Source organism: Zeugodacus cucurbitae, chromosome 5 (assembly GCF_028554725.1).
Source record: "Zeugodacus cucurbitae isolate PBARC_wt_2022May chromosome 5, idZeuCucr1.2, whole genome shotgun sequence".
In the NCBI taxonomy this organism is placed as follows: Eukaryota; Metazoa; Arthropoda; class Insecta; order Diptera; family Tephritidae; genus Zeugodacus; species Zeugodacus cucurbitae.
The window spans coordinates 16556434-16576127 of record NC_071670.1 but is presented as its reverse complement, the minus strand read 5'-3'; the positions used below and the strand labels follow the sequence as shown (position 1 = coordinate 16576127).

At 43.2% G+C, this 19694-nt stretch overlaps 1 protein-coding gene across 1 annotated transcript; it reads left to right on the top strand.

The window, feature by feature from the left end:
* Positions 1-273: 273 nt before the first annotated feature.
* Positions 274-18491, top strand: LOC105217877 (mucin-2). Its single transcript, XM_054231049.1, has 28 exons — positions 274-530; positions 597-758; positions 826-996; positions 1723-1920; positions 1977-2117; positions 2183-2374; positions 2545-2754; positions 2824-3042; positions 3109-3327; positions 3388-3603; positions 3671-3889; positions 3949-4167; positions 4228-4446; positions 4518-4736; positions 4797-5015; positions 5137-5367; positions 5448-5666; positions 5747-5962; positions 6024-6230; positions 6292-6495; positions 6558-6728; positions 6787-6858; positions 6923-7114; positions 7179-7403; positions 7479-8761; positions 12220-12454; positions 12522-12668; positions 12741-18491. Exons 1-28 carry the CDS (start codon positions 440-442, stop codon positions 18104-18106), a joined length of 11682 nt encoding a protein of 3893 aa, XP_054087024.1. The 5' UTR covers positions 274-439; the 3' UTR covers positions 18107-18491.
* Positions 18492-19694: the final 1203 nt, after the last annotated feature.

Here is a 19694-nt window from a genome sequence, read left to right as displayed (position 1 = left end):
GAAAATCAGCCATGTATGTACATATGTATATATGTATACCGATACAGATCTATTAAATCTCAAAAAGAAATCAGCCCACTTTCCATTTACTGAAAGATAAATTTTATCAATTGTATATACTTAAGAGCTGATAAATATTTCATAGATAACAGCGCATAGCCGCACGTCTTGAACGCATCTGGCGAACGCGTACCAGCCATTGAGATAAATGGTTTGAGCTGAAGAGATTGAAGAAGAATCAAAAGCTGAGAAGTAACTAGCAAGCCACAGTTTTAGCATATAAAGCAATTAGCAAGCACTCTTTAGCTATATTGTGGCCGTGACCCGCGCATTGGCTTGCAAGTTCGGTCTGTTTTGTTCAAAAAAAAAAAAAATTCAAAAAAATTGCTGTTAAATAATAAGTAAAATTAAATATTAAAGGGATATTTGGAATACCATAATGCGACGCGTTGTGATTTGGCTATTGATAGCCACAGGTTCCGCTCTGTTGGGGCATATTGGTGCTAATACTATTGGGGCCAAGCAAATAAGTGAGTGACAAAATATAAAAGAGATAATTAAAAAAAAATTTCAATATTTAACTTAATTTTTCCCAGTGAACTCCGGCACGCAAATCGTTGGCAGCAATAATGCAGTCTCTAATCTGTTGAATGTCAATCCTCAGGCAGGTGTCGCAGTAAATGCATTGAATTCAGTCACACAAACAGCGAGTGGTGTAGCTGGTGCAGGCAGAAATAGCATTGGCTCAGGCCAAATTAGTAAGTGCTACGAAATATAAAAATAAAGAATTAAAACTAATATAGAAATATATTTCCAAAAATTTAGTGAACACTGGCGCACTCATTAAAGGCAGCGGTAACACCGTTAGTAGTTTACTAAATGTAAATCCACAGGTGAATGCGGACGTCAACGCCCTGAACACTGTTAAGCAACAAGCTACTGGTGTAGCAGGAGGTGTGAGCTCGGCTGGGAATAGTATTGGAGGTAGACAATTACGTGAGTATATTCAAGGGTATCATCCTCTGGATCAGCGTTGAGTTTAATAATATGTGTCTTCCATAATCCTTAAACCTCACGAAGACGATGATTAATAACTCAAGCCTTGGATTTAACGAGGATATCACTGTAAAACATAACGATAAAACCATGCTAGAAGTTAGATAGTCCTCATCTAATTTCAAAACTCCAATCCTTATTTCCGTGGCCTGAAGTATGATTGGGTAATCCGTCAGAACATTATACTACTCAGATTTACATGTAAACTTAAAGTTCTTTAATCTATGATTTCCCATGGCCATAGTAAGTTCTAAGTCGCCTTCAAAAATCTGTTGATATTTAAGTGAAATTGTTTGTTTAAAATACAGATTTTCATACACGCTTTATTCATCCGAAAAATCGGCCACATGAGTGATATCCCATATCGAAGACTTCTTAGACTATTTTAGATATTAAACTAAAGTTTTAAAGATCTGTAAAGAATCCCCTTATAAGTTTAACAGAGACCTTGTTTATCTTACAATATATTTCGTTTCACGTTCACGTTCCAGAACGATATCCCATGCCCAATACTTCCAGTCCATCTTTGTTATTGAACTAAAGTATTAAAGAAACTCTAATGTTTTTAATAAAGTTTTTATCTCACAAACCTTAACTCATAACCCTTCCGAAAGAACACTTCGCTTTAATTTTTGTTATCTAACAGAACAATTTTTTTGTCTACAGAATCCACCGGTGCTCGAATTGTTGGTGATGGCAACACTGTTTCGAGTCTCGCCAATGTCAATCCACAAGTGAACGCTGGCGTAAATCTACTAAACACTGTTACTCAAACTGCAACTGGTGCAGCTGGCGGTGGCAAAGGCGGTGGTCTATTAGGTGGACTCGGCGGTGCCGTCAATAATATAGGCGGCAAGCAAGTCAGTAAGTATTTTCAAGTTTTAATTTTATAATGAAGACTATCAATTTCAATTTCGCAGTGGATAAAGGCACTAGTATACTAGGTAGCGGCAATCAAGTATTCAGTCTGCTAAATGTAAACCCGCAAATAAATGCAGATGTCAATGCTTTGAATGCGGTGAAACAAGAAGCTGTTGGTGGCGGAGCTGTTGTGCCTGTTCGTAAGTAATTTTTCTATTATTTAAATTTTGCATTTTAAGACCCTTTTCATTAAATTTCATTTCAGACCACACAGTGACCCATGTTGTACACGGTCCGGGTAATACCGCAATAAGTGCCGGTCACATCAATCCACAAGTGAGCGCTTGCGTAAACTTCATCAATGCGATCTCGCATACCTCTCATGCTGCTCCCGTTAGTGGAAAGATTGTTAGTCACACAGTTGGGGCGTCTAATAATATTGGCGGTCAGCAAGTTAGTAAGTATCAAATTACCTAAGAAAGAAAATATATATTGTTACGAACGAGTGAAGACTTATGACTGTTTTTAGTCAGAACATTGGATCCGACTCTTACTCAAAATAATTAACTATATTTTCTTTAACTATAAAAATTAGATATAAATTGTATCAATTAATCTATCTCCTAGGTAATTCTGGCGCTACTATAGTTGGTGATAAAAATATGGTCTCCAGCTTAATAAATGTGGATCCACAAATCGGACTTGGTGTTAATCTGTTGAATCAAGTTTCACAAACAGTTTCCGGTGCAACGGGCGGCAGTGGTAGTAGTGGTGGCCTTTTGGGCGGTGTAGTTAGTAATGTGGGAGGTGCTAATAATATCGGTGGAAAACAAGTCAGTAAGTAAAATAAATAGAAAAAAAAAAATAAAATAAAATTTTATTTTAATAAAACTTCTATAATTTTAGTGGCTTCAGGTGCTAGCATTGTGGGAAGCGGCAATAAGGTGTCAAGCCTGCTGAATCTCAATCCGCAAGTGAACGCCGATGTGAATGCTTTAAATGTTGTCAAACAGGAAGCGATTGGTGTGACTGGTGGAGTAGTCAATCCTGGGAAGCCTGGTGTTGTAGGTCGACCTGTTGTTGTCGCTGGAGGGGGTGGAAATAATATTGGTGGCACTCAACTTCGTAAGTTCCAAAGTTGTAATGACTAGTAATCTCATACTCGAACTAAAAATGTATATTACCCAACAGAGTCCACAGGAGCTCGTATTGTCGGCGACGGCAATACTGTATCGAGTTTTGCGAATGTGAATCCACAAGTGAACGCTGGAGTAAATCTGCTAAATACCGTTACACAAACAGTGTCAGGTGCTACAGGTGGAGGAGGTGCTGGTAAAAGTGGTGGACTATTAGGAGGTGTACTTGGCGGAATTGGTGGAGCAACCAACAGTATCGGTGGCAAGCAAATTAGTAAGATAAATTTTTGAATTCTTAAACTACTATATGTTTTAACAACTTTACTCCTTTCAGTGGACACGGGTACCGGCATTATGGGTAGTGGTAATCAGGTGTCAAGCCTGCTGAATCTCAATCCACAAGTGAATGCTGACGTGAATGCCTTGAATGTCGTCAAGCAGGAAGCGATAGGTGTTACTGGTGGCGTAGTCAAACCTGGGAAGCCTGGCGTTGTAGGTCGACCTATTGTTGCTGGAGGGGCTGGAAATAATATTGGCGGTAGCCAACTTCGTAAGTGCCAAAGTTGTAATGATTAGTAATCTCATAATTTAACTCATACATCTGGAATTACTAACAGAATCCACAGGAGCTCGTATTGTCGGCGATGGAAATACTGTCTCGAGTCTCGCAAATGTGAATCCACAAGTAAATGCTGGAGTAAACCTGCTAAATACAGTTACACAAACAGTTTCTGGCGCAGCAGGCGGTGGAGGTCTTGGTAAAAGTGGGGGAGTTTTGGGTGGAGTACTTGGTGGAATTGGTGGAGCAGCCAACAGTATCGGTGGAAAGCAAATAAGTAATACACATTTTTGAATACAAATTTTTTTTATAATCTAATTCCTTTATCACTTTTAGTGGACACCGGCACCAGCATTGTGGGTAGTGGTAATCAAGTCTCGAGCTTATTGAACCTCAATCCACAAGTTAATGCCGACGTGAACGCATTAAATGTTGTTAAACAGGAAGCGCTTGGTGTGACTGGTGGCGTAGTCAAACCTGGGAAGCCTGGCGTTGTAGGTCGACCTGTTGTTGTTGGGGGAGGAGCTGGAAATAATATAGGGGGCACTCAACTTCGTATGTAACAAAGATTTAATAATCCCACAAGTCATCTTATAAATCTACAATTCCTAATAGAATCCACAGGAGCTCGCATTGTTGGTGATGGCAATACTGTATCGAGTCTTGCGAACGTGAATCCACAAGTGAACGCTGGAGTAAATCTGCTAAACACCGTCACGCAGACAGTTTCCGGAGCCACAGGTGGAGGAGGTGCTGGTAAAAGTGGTGGACTATTAGGTGGTGTACTTGGTGGAATCGGTGGGGCAGCCAACAATATCGGTGGAAAGCAAATAAGTAAATATAGTTTTATACATTTTGAAGAAATAGTTCTTAGACCCTTAATGCAACTACTTTACTTCTTTCAGTGGATACTGGCACCAGTATTGTGGGTAGTGGTAATCAAGTATCCAGCTTATTGAACCTCAATCCACAAGTGAACGCCGACGTGAACGCATTAAATGTTGTTAAACAGGAAGCTATAGGTGTAGCTGGTGGCGTAGTTAAACCTGGGAAGCCTGGTGTTGTAGGCCGACCTGCTGTTGTTGGTGGAGGAATCGGAAATAATATTGGGGGCACTCAACGTCGTATGTAACAAAGAATTAATAATCGCACAAGTCATCTTATAAATCTACAATTCCTAATAGAATCCACAGGAGCTCGCATTGTTGGTGATGGCAACACTATATCGAGTCTCGCAAACGTGAATCCACAAGTGAACGCTGGCGTAAATCTACTTAATACTGTAACTCAGACGATTTCCGGACCCACAGGTGGAGGTGGTGCTGGTAAAAGTGGTGGAATTTTAGGAGGTGTGCTTGGTGGGATCGGTGGTGCAGCTAATAATATTGGTGGCAAGCAAATCAGTAAGAATCCAGAAGCTGTATGATAACTTTGTTTATGTTCAGCTTTCTTGCTAAACTTTACAAAACTTTTAAGATAGAATATTAATTTACGCTTGGTTTTTTATACTGTTTCTACTTTTAGTGGACACTGGTACCAACATAATTGGGAGTGGAAATACCGTTAGCAGTTTATTGAATGTTAATCCTGAAGTAAATGCGGATGTAAATGCTCTGAATGCTGTCGATCAGAAAGTGACAGGTATAGGTGCAGTCGCTGGACCAGCGGGCGGAGATGGTGTTGTTGCCGGAACAAGTGGTGCAAAGGCAGTTGGATTAAGTCATGCTAGTAATAATATCGGATTCAGTCAAGTTCGTAAGTGTTGAAACTTGAATATTACTTCCGAAATGAAAAACAATACATAAGCAACTACCAACCTCATTTATTTGCTGTAGAATCCACAGGAGCTCGCATTGTTGGTGATGGCAACACTGTATCGAGTCTCGCAAACGTGAATCCACAAGTGAATGCTGGCGTAAATCTACTTAATACCGTTACACAAACGGTTTCTGCAGCAACAGGTGTAGGTGGTGGTGGTAAAAGCGGTGGACTATTAGGTGGTGTACTTGGTGGAATTGGTGGAGCGACCAACAATATCGGTGGCAAGCAAATCAGTAAGTTTTTATACAACCACAATTAGTTTATATAAAATTTAAGACGCAACAATCAATATTTTCGGTTTAAATATTTATAGTGGATGCTGGCACCAGTATAGTGGGTAGCGGTAATCAAGTTTCGAGCTTAATAAACCTCAATCCACAAGTGAACGCCGATGTAAATACTTTAAATGCCGTCAAGCAAGAAGCAATTGGTGTGGCTGGTGGCGTAGTCAAACCTGGTAAGCCTGTTGTAGGTCGACCTGTTGTTGTTGGGGGAGGAGCTGGAAATAATATTGGTGGAAGCCAACTTCGTAAGTTTTATGAAGCTGAAACTATAGTAAAGTAAATGTTAATACATTTTAAATGACACAGAGTCCACAGGAGCTCGAATTATTGGCGACGGTAATACTGTTTCCAGTCTCGCCAATGTCAATCCACAAGTGAACGCTGGTGTAAATCTACTTAATACCGTCACGCAGACAGTTTCCGGAGCCACAGCTGGAGGAAGTGCTGGTAAAAGCGGTGGACTATTAGGTGATCTCGGTGGTGGAACTAACAATATTGGCGGCAGACAAAGCAGTAAGTCATCACAATTACAGCTAGCAAATATCAAAACTATATATTACCTCGGTATTTCTAGTGGATTCGGGCGCACGCATTGTCGGCGATGGCAACACGGTTTCGAGTCTCGCAAATGTGAATCCACAAGTGAACGCCGATGTGAACCTGTTAAATTCAGTCACACAAACAGTAACCGGTGCAACTGGCAGCGGTGGCGGCTTATTGGGTGGCTTACTCGGTGGCTTGGGTGGTGCAACCAACAATATCGGTGGCAAGCAAGTCAGTAAGTATTCTCACCTAGTAAGCAGTTATAAAGTTTTTGGTGTAATTTTCTTCATATCTTAGTGGATACTGGCGCCAACATAATAGGCAGTGGAAATACTGTTAGCAGTTTACTGAATGTTAATCCGCAAGTGAATGCCGATGTCAATGCTTTAAATGTGGTGAATCAGGAAGCCATTGGCGTACAGGGTGTCAGTGGTGGTGGTGCCAGTTTTGCCGGCGGTTTGCGACCTTGTAAGTTCATGTTATTGGTGTAATGTTATAGAAATGATTAAAAAATTTAAAATTACAGCAGTAGTAGGAAGACCAGCACGGCCAGGAGGCGTTGGAGTTGCAAGCAATAATATTGGTGGAAGTCAAATACGTAAGTTAAACCTGTACATTTTATACTCCAGACTATTTAAGTTTTATATTTTTTGCGTTTACAGAAAGTAGCGGAACAGTGATCCAGGGCTCAGCCAATGAAATATTTACCTTGGCCGACGTAGCGCCACAACTTGATCTCAACATTGATCTGCTAAATGCAGTGACCCAAACTGGTACAGGAGGTGGAGGTGGCGGCGGATTACTTGGCGGCTTACTGGGTGGTGGTGGTAATAGTATTGGCAGTAGACAACAAAGTAAGTTTTTTAGTGGAAACAGAATTTCTTCGAAATGATAATTTTCCATTTTCCCCCTACTTAGTCAATGATGCTACAGTTATACGTGGTGATAACAATACAGTTACCACCTTGGCCAAAGTAAAACCACAAGTGGGTATAAATTTGCAACTGCTCAACCAAGTCGACCAGCTTACCGGTTTAGTAGGTGACATTTTGCAAGATCCAACTAGTGCGACGAATATATTACTACCAGGGCCGGATGGTGAAATGGATTGTGGTGACAATAATATCGGCAATGTGCAGGAACGTAAGTATTAATAGCATTATACTATTTGAGACGTATTAAATTCTCTTAATATTTCTATTAATTCATATTTTGTAGGCATATCCGGCGCTGATATTGTTGGTGACAATAATGAGGTATTCACCGGTGTCGATTTGAGTCCACAAATCAATGCCGATCTGAATATTTTAAATAGTGTAAGGCAAAGGGTACATTGTAAGCCGAAACCAACATTGCCACCAACATTGCCACCAACATTGCCACCAACATTGCCGCCAACTTTACCTCCAACTCTTCCCCCAACCTTACCTCCTACTCTACCGCCAACTTTGCCACCAACATTGCCGCCAACTTTACCTCCAACTCTTCCCCCAACTTTACCTCCTACTCTACCGCCAACTTTGCCACCAACATTGCCGCCAACTTTACCACCAACTCTTCCCCCAACTTTACCTCCTACTCTACCGCCAACTTTGCCTCCAACTCTACCACCAACTTTACCACCAACTTTACCACCGACTCTTCCACCAACTTTACCTCCTACTCTTCCACCAACTTTACCACCGACTCTTCCGCCAACTCTTCCACCAACTCTTCCACCAACTTTACCTCCAACTCTTCCACCAACTTTACCACCGACTCTTCCGCCAACTCTTCCACCAACTCTTCCACCAACTTTACCTCCAACTCTTCCACCAACACTTCCACCAACTCTACCACCGACTCTTCCGCCAACACTTCCACCAACTTTACCGCCTACTCTCCCACCAACTTTACCTCCCACGCTGCCACCAACCTTACCACCAACTCTACCCCCCACTCTACCTCCAACATTACCACCTTACCCATCATTGCCACCATATCCTATATATCCACCATATCCGTCATATCCCGAGTTTCCCGGATATCCGTCATATCCACCAGCCTCTTTGCCTTCCTATGTACCATATGCACCAAAAGTACCATATGAGAATCCACCACCGCCACCAACAATACCGATTGTGACACCACCAAAAACACCCACGACTAATTGCTTTGAAATAAGCGATTATGATCTGGATGGCACGAAAGGGAAAACGCGCACAGTCTGTGTGCCAAAGCCCGCAGATTCTTCTTCACAGCAAATAATAGTTTTACCTCCGGCAGTACGACCACCAAAACCTAGCAGGCGTTGCTTTCTTCGTCGTTGCAACAAGTGGAGTACATCACCCGGTGAGAAGAAGTGTTGTAGTGAAAGTGATCATCATCATGTTGATCCAGTTGTTCCAGTACCGGCACCAATTCCGCATTTATCACATCCACAGCAGCCATATCAACCGCAGCCACCAGTGAGCTACGTGCAGTCGGAACAACCTATGCAAATACGATTAGATCACTTCTATCCTTAATACATTTTATGTAGAATGTAGATACGCTTGGACAATAAAGACAAACATATACAAAATAAAATAATTCGTATAATTCCTTTAATATGACAAAGAATACCATAGTCACACATTCTAACTGCATATAGATCCCTTTAATTACCGTTTCTTGAAATATCATAGCTTGTTTCTAATAAATGGCGTAACATACTACAATGTATAAGTCTTCATCCAACATTCTACCTCTTCACAGTTGCTTCGCTCCTCTCTGTAAATATTTATAGATAAAGTTAAAGTAAGATTCAATAACTAATTATGGTATAAATTTCATACCAATGCGAATCGGTCAAGCTTTTGGTTATAAAGTAATTAGACTTTGATAAACTCATTCCAAACACTTCATACAAAATTGGGCTTTCGATATGTACTGAGGACCTTAATAGATATCTCGACATCAAAACCAAATATCAAAGAAAATAAATAAAGTAGGACCAAATGCGAGCAATTCGATTTTTGAGGTTAGGAAGCTACTTTGAGTCGTAACTAGAAGGTGGATGTGTTAATAATGGGAAGGAAGTAATACATACATACATATATCGACATTAGCATTAGTCAGCTTGCGACTTATTTTACTGAAGTTTTATTGAATTATTTCATAAAGTCACGTTCGGTGTTTGTGCGTTCATTTCGGCACGATTCGATAAAAATTCGAACCGACTGTGACAAAAATAAATATTTTATTTGGACAGTAGAAAGTAATGTGGATGTTCAGAATGGTACATTAAGTGAGTAAGTCTATATGTCGCAAACTAAGCGCTCGACTCTTTCACAAAACGTTTCCACGACAGCCTATGTAATTATTCCAGAAGCCTTAAAAACAATCCATTGACGAATAGTATACAGCGAAATATTTTACATCTTTAGTTGTTCAGAACTGGCTACATTTTACCTCTTGAAATTATTGTATAAATTTCCATAGAATCCTATCCTGACTTGGTTCGCGGTTTGCTGATCCTCTAGTCTTCAATCATCAATCTACACTTTTACATATTTTATGCAGTTAATCTCTAGAATCGATCCAAATTTTATTCAATAAGGCAAGAAACTAATAATAAACAGTTACATTTTCTGTGGTATAGAGAAAGCGAGAAAAGAGAGGATACTTGTATATCTCTCTGTTGTCTTCGTTATATGCCACATCGATGTTGGAATGGAAAGTTAAATCTGTAAGCCTACTTGTCAGTTGAAATCTGTTAGGTATATAGGTGACCAAACCTAACCTAATCTAACGTACGACGGATATTATATCACCACTTCAAAGAGGGAGGCCCTAGTAAAGAAATCATACACACACATTTCTGCGGTTTGATATTCTCTGATTTATTGGAGTTGTTTTCCATCCTTACAAAATAGTCAGAAAATTTCTGGATGACATCCGATATTCTATATCGCCCATTTAACTATATTTCCTTACCTTTAAGTAATATTCCATTATTATGCGGGCAATTTATGGCGTGACAAACCCTATAATTATTCTTTCGGTCTCATTTGTGCCCTTATATAGTATCTACATATTAACCCATTTCTGAGCACTGGTCCGTTCGAAGCAGCCGAGTTCGCGTTTGTAATTTTTTTTTTCAGTAGAAAGAACTTTGACTAGTAGTGCGTATCTATTATTTAATTCTGTCAAATTTAAAAACGTGTAAATTATGACTATTTAACCATTTAAACAGTAGTTTGTCGAATATTCACACCATGTGGATTTAATTTTTAGACTTTGGAGTTGTTATCTGTATATATTTGGGATTGAGTATAAGTGGCTTCCTACTGTTTTCAGCATCCACCGAAGGTTTTTATCGGCATCGGTCAGAGAATCAAGAGGAATGATTTGAAAATCATCGGACATTCTTCAATAGAGATCTGGAAAGAATTTATTCAAACAAAACACTCTTTTTGACTCGGTTAAACTATTTTGAAATATTAACGGTAGGTTTTTTGCGACTGCTCTATGGACATTGAGTTTTTATGCATATATTATTATTTTACTTGCTTCAACTATTATTTAAATTAGTCCAACTTTGATATGGCGCCTTCCTTTTATAGTATTCTATGTTTATTATGATTTTTGTTACGGAATAATAAAAATGATAATTCCACAGACTTTATAAAATGTGCATAAATTTTTTTATTAGCACGTTCGCAGCTAACAAATACGCAAATATTTCGTTGCTCGAAAAATACAAATATAACAACAAAATACGCGCGATAGCAAATATAAACATTTATTTGAATTTATAAAAATTCAGTTAACAGTTATGCACGCAGTTGAGCAGTGTACACACGTAAGTGACTCGAAATAATATTAGAAGTGAAACACTTTGGCAACGAGCTGATTTTTTCTTCGTGTTGTTGTATTGTCGAAATAAAGCTCGAGTGATAATTTTGAGCTGATCAAATAGAATGAACAACGTTAGATGGCACGTCTGGTAGATATTTGGTTTAGGCGTTGTTTTAGTGAAAAAAATTGATTTGAGATAAAAAATTTAATATCAGAAAGCATAAGTAAAAAAATTGTTGATGCGAGAAACACACTAACCCACATCATAAAGTTAGAATAAAAACAATTACACACATTTTCCAATATAAAATTAGCCTTGAATAAAAAAAAATCAAATCCATTAGGCTATTCGATACGCTAGTGAATTTTCGAATTTAGTTAAGTAGAAACATTTTAGAACACCTTCTGCCTTCTCTCTACAGCGAACATATTTCTTTTTTAAATATAAGAAACTAGCACTCCGGCTTCGCACGGGTTTAAACAAACATTTCAAAAGTTATAGGTTTTTACACACTTATACACACTATCCCATACAAAATGTATGTACTTTCCCGTTTCTCGCGTGAGTTCATTTTAAAAAAGGAAAATTGAGGAAAATTCGAATATGAAATTCTATTTTATTTGCAACCTCTAGTTCTTCTTTCTTTCTGATTATGAAGTCGTTGGGAACGCTCAGAGTTCGACGTCATAGTGCGAACTTTTCGCTCCATACTCGACTCTGAAGCTCGTACTTGAGAGGTTTTGCAATTTTGTTCAGCTATGAGCGCTCGTAACTCGACTCTCTTGTATGCGATTGCGATGCGAATTGAATGACGTGCAAGACGATTTTCAGTTTTAGATTAAGATTCTCCATCACGGTGTCTTTTTGATGCCCTCACCTGGGAATTATTTCCGGAAAGTTGAGATTATAGCAATACATTTAGCATATGTTACTCGGGGTGAATGTAGATTTCCAATGGTGAAAGAATTTTTGAAATCGGCACAGTAATTTTTGAGTTTATTCATTACAAACATAAAAACAAATATTTTCTCTTTATAATAGTAGTATAGACTGGGAAAACACATTTTTTTATCAAAGGCTTATTTTAATTAATGAAATCAACATATTATTTATTCTAAATCTTTTTAGAAAATTTAGACGTCAAGTCGAAAAGTTATTAAAGACACTATGAGATCCGTAGCCAGGTGGCTGCTAATGGTCATCGCAATTTTGGTCTCGCATGACAACAATCTCATTGAAGCAGAAGATAGAGTATTGTCATTTGTAACACGACATAAGTCAATCGCCGCTCTTCTGGATGTAAGAAACAAAAATGTAAACAAATTTTCAGGACTCGAAGTCGAAACAAGTAAGAGCAGCTCAAATGACACACGTAAGCTTACATAAGTAATAATTAAACTATTAAGTTTTTAATAACTGAACCTATGTAATATTTGCAGTGCTTCATCCAAGTAAGTCACTACTTACTGTACCCAAAGATGATTTTGATACGCCCCTGCCAAATGTAGTAGGCCACCACATAAATGGTCGCCGCTCTATCAGGGCTGCCACGGACATACCAAACTATACACAAAGAACAAAAATAGGTGTGTATGTAAAATTTTAATTAATCAAATAGAAATACATAAAAAAGTGTTTGCTTTCTATTTCACACACAGCCCATCATATAAGAATGAGAGGAGGTCAAATCTTCATTCTTCCTGGCGATGCGCCCACTGATATTACTAAAACAACGGAATCATCAACTTCGCCAATAACATCTGCAATCTCAACATCGACTGTGCCGAAAACTGCACCATCATCTATATCGCCAACTGAGGAAACTTTACCCCCATCAACAGCAGCTCCTACTGCACCACCAACAGCACCTCCTACGGCACCACCAACAGCACCACCAACTGCAGCTCCGACTGCACCACCCACTGCAGCACCGACTGCACCTCCTACTGCACCACCCACTGCAGCTCCGACTGCACCATCAACTGCAGCTCCTACTGCACCACCAACAGCACCTCCTACTGCACCACCAACAGCACCACCAACAGCACCACCAACAGCACCTCCTACGGCACCACCAATAGCACCACCAACTGCACCTCCTACTGCACCACCCACTGCAGCACCGACTGCACCACCAACTGCACCACCAACAGTAGCTCCAACTGCACCACCAACTGCACCACCAACAGCAACGCCTACTGCACCACCAACAGCACCTCCTACGGCACCACCAACAGCACTGCCTATTGCACCACCAACAGCACCGCCTACTGCACCTCCAACTGCAGCTCCTACTGCACCACCAACTGCAGCTCCTACTGCACCACCAACAGCACCTCCTACGGCACCACCAACTGCACCTCCTACTGCACCTCCCACTGCAGCACCGACTGCACCACCAACTGCACCACCAACTGCACCGCCTACTGCACCACCAACAGTAGCTTCAACTGCACCACCAACTGCAGCTCCCACTGCAGCACCGACTGCACCACCAACTGCACCGCCTACTGCACCACCAACAGTAGCTCCAACTGCACCACCAACAGCACCACCAACTGCACCTCCTACTGCACCACCAACTGCAGCTCCTACTGCACCACCAACAGCACCTCCTACGGCACCACCAACAGCACCACCAACTGCACCTCCTACTGCAGCACCAACAGCAGCTCCTACTGCACCACCAACAGCAACGCCTACTGCACCTCCAACTGCAGCTCCTACAGCACCACCAACTCCACCTCCTACTGCACCACCAACAGCACCACCAACTGCACCTCATACTGCACCACCAACTGCAGCTCCTACTGCACCACCAACAGCACCTCCTACGGCACCACCAACAGCACCACCAACTGCACCTCCTACTGCAGCACCAACAGCAGCTCCTACTGCACCACCAACAGCAACGCCTACTGCACCTCCAACTGCAGCTCCTACAGCACCACCAACTCCACCTCCTACTGCACCACCAACTGCACCTCCTACTGCACCACCAACTGCAGCTCCGACTGCACCTCCTATTGCACCACCAACTGCAGCACCAACTGCACCACCAACTGCACCACCAACTGCACCACCTACTGCACCACCAACTGCAGCTCCGACTGCACCACCAACTGCACCTCCTACTACACCATCAACACCACCACCAACTGCAGCTCCTACTGCATCTCCTACTGCTCCACCAACAGCACAGCCTACTGCACCACCAACAGCACCTCCTACGGCACCACAAACAGCACCACCAACTGCACCTCCTACTGCACCACCAACTGCAGCACCGACTGCACCACCAACTGCACCGCCTACTGCACCACCAACAGTAGCTCCAACTGCACCACCAACAGCACCACCAACAGCACCAGTAACTGCACCTCCTACTGCACCACCAACTGCAGCTCCGACTGCACCACCAACTGCAGCTCCTACTGCACCACCAACAGCACCTCCTACGGCACCACAAACAGCACCACCAACTGCACCACCAACTGCAGCACCGACTGCACCACCAACTGCACCACCAACTGCACCACCAACTGCACCGCCTACTGCACCACCAACAGCACCGCCTACTGCACCACCAACTGCACCACCAACAGCACCACCAACTGCACCTCCTACGGCACCGCCTACTGCACCACCAACTGCAGCTCCTACTGCACCTCCAACAGCACCTCCTACTGCACCACCTACTGCACCTCCAACTGCAGCTCCTACTGCACCACCTACTGCACCTCCAACTGCACCGCCTACTGCACCACCAACAGTAGCTTCAACTGCACCACCAACTGCAGCTCCCACTGCAGCACCGACTGCACCACCAACTGCACCGCCTACTGCACCACCAACAGTAGCTCCAACTGCACCTCCAACTGCAGCTCCTACTGCACCACCTACTGCACCACCAACTGCACCACCAACTGCACCTCTTACTGCATCTCCTACTGCTCCTCCTACTGCACCACCTACTACACCACCAACAGCACTGCCTACATCTCCAACAGCACCTCCTACTGCACCTCCAACTGCACCACCAACAGCACCTCCTACGGCACCACCAACAGCACCACCAACTGCACCTTCTACGGCACCACCAACAGCAACACCAACTGCCCCTCCTACTGCACCACCAACAGCACCTCCTACGGCACCACCAACAGCATCTCCTACTGCACCACCAACGGCTCCACCAACAGCACCGCCTACTGCATCTCCAATAGTAGCTCCTACTGCACCACCAACAGCACTTCCTACTGCACCGCCAACAGCACCACCAACAGCGGCTCCGACTCCAACAGCTCCACCAACTGCAGCTCCTACTGCACCTCCAACTGCTCCACCAACAGCACCACCAACTGCAGCTCCTACTGCACCTCCTACTGCACCGCCAACAGCATCACCAACAGCAGCTCCAACTCCAACAGCTCCATCAACTGCAGCTCCTACTGCACCTCCAACTGCTCCACCAACAACACCACCAACTGCAGCTCCGACTGCACCACCAACTGCAGCTCCTACTGCACCACCAACAGCACCTCCTACGGCACCACAAACAGCACCACCAACTGCAGCTCCTACTGCACCTCCAACAGCACCTCCTACTGCACCACCTACGGCACCACCAACAGCACCTCCTACTGCACCACCAACAGCTCCACCAACAGCACCGCCTACTGCATATCCAACAGTAGCTCCTACTGCACCACCAACAGCAGCTCCGACTGCACCACCAACTGCAGCTCCTACTGCACCACCAACAGCACCACCAACAGCAGCTCCGACTCCAACAGCTCCACCAACAACACCACCAACTGCAGCTCCGACTGCACCACCAACAGCACCACCAACTGTACCGCCTACTGCACCACCAACTGCAGCACCGACTGCACCACCAACTGCACCACCAACTGTACCGCCTACTGCACCACCAACTGCAGCACCGACTGCACCACCAACAGCACCACCAACTGCATCTCCAACTGCAGCTCCTACTGCACCTCCTACTGCACCGCCAACAGCATCACCAACAGCAGCTCCAACTCCAACAGCTCCATCAACTGCAGCTCCTACTGCACCTCCAACTGCTCCACCAACAACACCACCAACTGCAGCTCCGACTGCACCACCAACAGCACCACCAACTGTACCGCCTACTGCACCACCAACTGCAGCACCGACTGCACCACCAACTGCACCACCAACAGCACCTCCTACCGCGCCACCAACAGCACCTCCTACTGCACCACCAACAGCACCACCAACAGCAGCTCCGACTCCAACAGCTCCACCAACTGCAGCTCCTACTGCAGCTCCTACTGCATCTCCAACTGCTCCACCAACAGCACCACCAACTGCAGCTCCTACTGCACCTCCTACTACACCGCCAACAGCACCACCAACAGCAGCTCCGACTCCAACAGCTCCACCAACTGCAGCTCCTACTGCACCTCCTACTGCTCCACCAACTGCAGCTCCTACTGCACCTCCAACAGCACCTCCTACTGCACCACCTACTGCACCACCTACTGCACCTCCAACTGCAGCTCCTACTGCACCACCTACTGCACCACCAACTGCACCTCTTACTGCACCTCCTACTGCTCCACCAACTGCAGCTCCTACTGCACCTCCAACAGCACCTCCTACTGCACCACCTACTGCACCACCTACTGCACCTCCAACTGCAGCTCCTACTGCACCACCTACTGCACCACCAACTGCACCTCCTACTGCACCGCCAACAGCATCACCAACAGCAGCTCCAACTCCAACAGCTCCATCAACTGCAGCTCCTACTGCACCTCCAACTGCTCCACCAACAACACCACCAACTGCAGCTCCGACTGCACCACCAACAGCACCACCAACTGTACCGCCTACTGCACCACCAACTGCAGCACCGACTGCACCACCAACTGCACCACCAACAGCACCTCCTACCGCGCCACCAACAGCACCTCCTACTGCACCACCAACAGCACCACCAACAGCAGCTCCGACTCCAACAGCTCCACCAACTGCAGCTCCTACTGCAGCTCCTACTGCAGCTCCTACTGCATCTCCAACTGCTCCACCAACAGCACCACCAACTGCAGCTCCTACTGCACCTCCTACTACACCGCCAACAGCACCACCAACAGCAGCTCCGACTCCAACAGCTCCACCAACTGCAGCTCCTACTGCACCTCCTACTGCTCCACCAACTGCAGCTCCTACTGCACCTCCAACAGCACCTCCTACTGCACCACCTACTGCACCACCTACTGCACCTCCAACTGCAGCTCCTACTGCACCACCTACTGCACCACCAACTGCACCTCTTACTGCATCTCCTACTGCACTACCAACAGCACCACCAACTGCAGCTCCTACTGCTCCTCCTACTGCTCCACCAACTGCAGCTACTACTGCACCTCCAATAGCACCTCCTACTGCACCACCTACTGCACCACCTACTGCACCACCAACAGCACCGCCTACTGCATCTCCAACAGTAGCTCCTACTGCACCACCAACAGCAGCCCCGACTGCACCACCAACTGCATCTCCTACTGCACCACCCACTTCTTCGCCAACTGTGTTGCCATGTCCGTCGCACCCACCTTACGTAAGGTACCCGCCATCCCAATATGCACCTTCGCGCTACTCAAATGTGTATGCTCGACCTAAAGTTCCTCTTCGTTATCCTTCGGCGTCTTATTACCAGAATGTAGCAGCACCTAATAATTGTGTACGAATAAGTGATAATAGGTCAGCTGGATTTGGAGGAGGCACTCGTATAGTCTGCTTTCCAAGGCAAGCGGCTCCACCGAGGATTGCAATATCACGAATAGCCGTTGCACCACAGCAAGCGAACCAACGATGCTGTGGTCGTCGTTGCAATAGAGGAGAAACTCCCGAACGTAATGGATGCTGCACTGAAAGTACTTTGTATGCCAGGAAGCCAGTATATTACCCCGCAAAAAATCGTAAACTTTTAGCACGTACACCGGTACGACGTCCAGTAAACTACGGATAACCTGAAGTCTTTATTTTGGGTTTTTTAATCTATATATATAAAAATGAAACCCGTTTTCCGTTGTCACGACGTAGCAAGAAAACGGCTTGACCGATTTGGCTGATTCTTTTTTGTGTATATTCCAGAGGGTTTGAGGATGGTTCTTACGGAGAGAAAATTAATAAAAAAAATTGCCTGAAAATGTCTAAAATTCACACTTTTCTAATCTCCCATACAAACAATTTGTAATAGGTATTCATTTTTATATGGAGGATATTATAGATTCCAGTTCTAATCGAATAGGTACGCATACCTAAGATAGGTCAGCTATACAAAATAAAGTAGTGTATCAAATTTACGCTAAGGCGGTACGAAGTTCGCCGGGTCTGCTAGTTGTATATAAAATAGGTTTTTGTTTTTAAGAATTGTAAATGTAATCTTAATGTAAAAACGAAATTTTAATAAATTATTAAACTAAATTTATTTACATACATATATATATAACTTTATCGGAGCTGAGTTCCATTTGAGTGATCTGATGAGTTTTAAGCTGTCACCGAAAGGCAAAAATTAGTTTCGTTACATGATGAAGAGGGTCCGCACAATAGTCCATCTTGTATGGAATCAGCGGCCAAAAATACTTTCACTATCTATATAAAAGTGAATGTTTTATCTTTACTTTTTAAAATCATAATAAGTAGTAAACAATAATATTAAAACAAATAAACGGCTCCAAACTTCTCTCCCGCCTCCCACTCCGCATCCCACTGAATGTAACGAATTTTAAATAATTAAATTTATTAAATAGAAAAAGTTGATAAACGAAAAAACAAGATATAAATTTATAATACGTAAAATAAATAACAACAAGTAAGGAAGGGTTAAGTTGTAACTGAACATTTTCTACTCTTACAATTTATTTATTTCATTTTATTAAGAAAACACAAAATTCGTGCGGTATATTCGGCAAAAAGTCCTTTAGAATAACAAAAATCATTTTACCTTTATTCATTTCTGGATCGATTTTAACTAATTTTCTAGATATATACGTTATAAAGCCTACTGAAAGTTATGACCCGAAAGAAAAAGACTTCCTCTTTATTAAAAATATCTAAGAGTTTTACCCATATTCTCGGTAAAAAATTATTCATTGCGCTCTTCTTGTTTGTGTAAAATTTTCTTCCGGTGTCTTCATTGCTTCTTGATTATTATAATATATTGCAAAGTGAACGAATCAGATTGATTTCAAAATTGAGTTATATGGGAAGTAGGCGTGATTGTTAATCGATGTCGCCTATTTTCCATCGGTAATATCAGGGTGTCCAGAATATATTATCTACCAAATTTCATTGATATTGGTTAAGTAGATTTTGAGATATATTTAGTTTTTGACCAAAAAGAAGACATTATAACACTTTATAGCCTTCCGGTTATTCATTTTGTGGGCGTGGCATAGTTCAATTTCGTCCATTTACCATAGCAAACCTACCACAGTCCCAAGAAATATCTATACGAAGTTTTACCAGGATATCTTAATTTTTACTCAAGTTATCCGTTGAGCGGACAGACAAAATGTTGCGATCGCATGGTTGGTAGAATAATACGAATA

Coding starts and splice junctions, on each gene's coding strand:
- LOC105217877 (XM_054231049.1), top strand. CDS start 440: ATGCGACGCGTTGTGATTTGGCTATTGATAGCCACAGGTTCCGCTCTG. Junction 5,016..5,136: donor TATTGGTGGCAAGCAAATCA/GTAAGAATCCAG, acceptor TTCTACTTTTAG/TGGACACTGGTACCAACATA. Junction 12,669..12,740: donor TACACAAAGAACAAAAATAG/GTGTGTATGTAA, acceptor TTTCACACACAG/CCCATCATATAAGAATGAGA.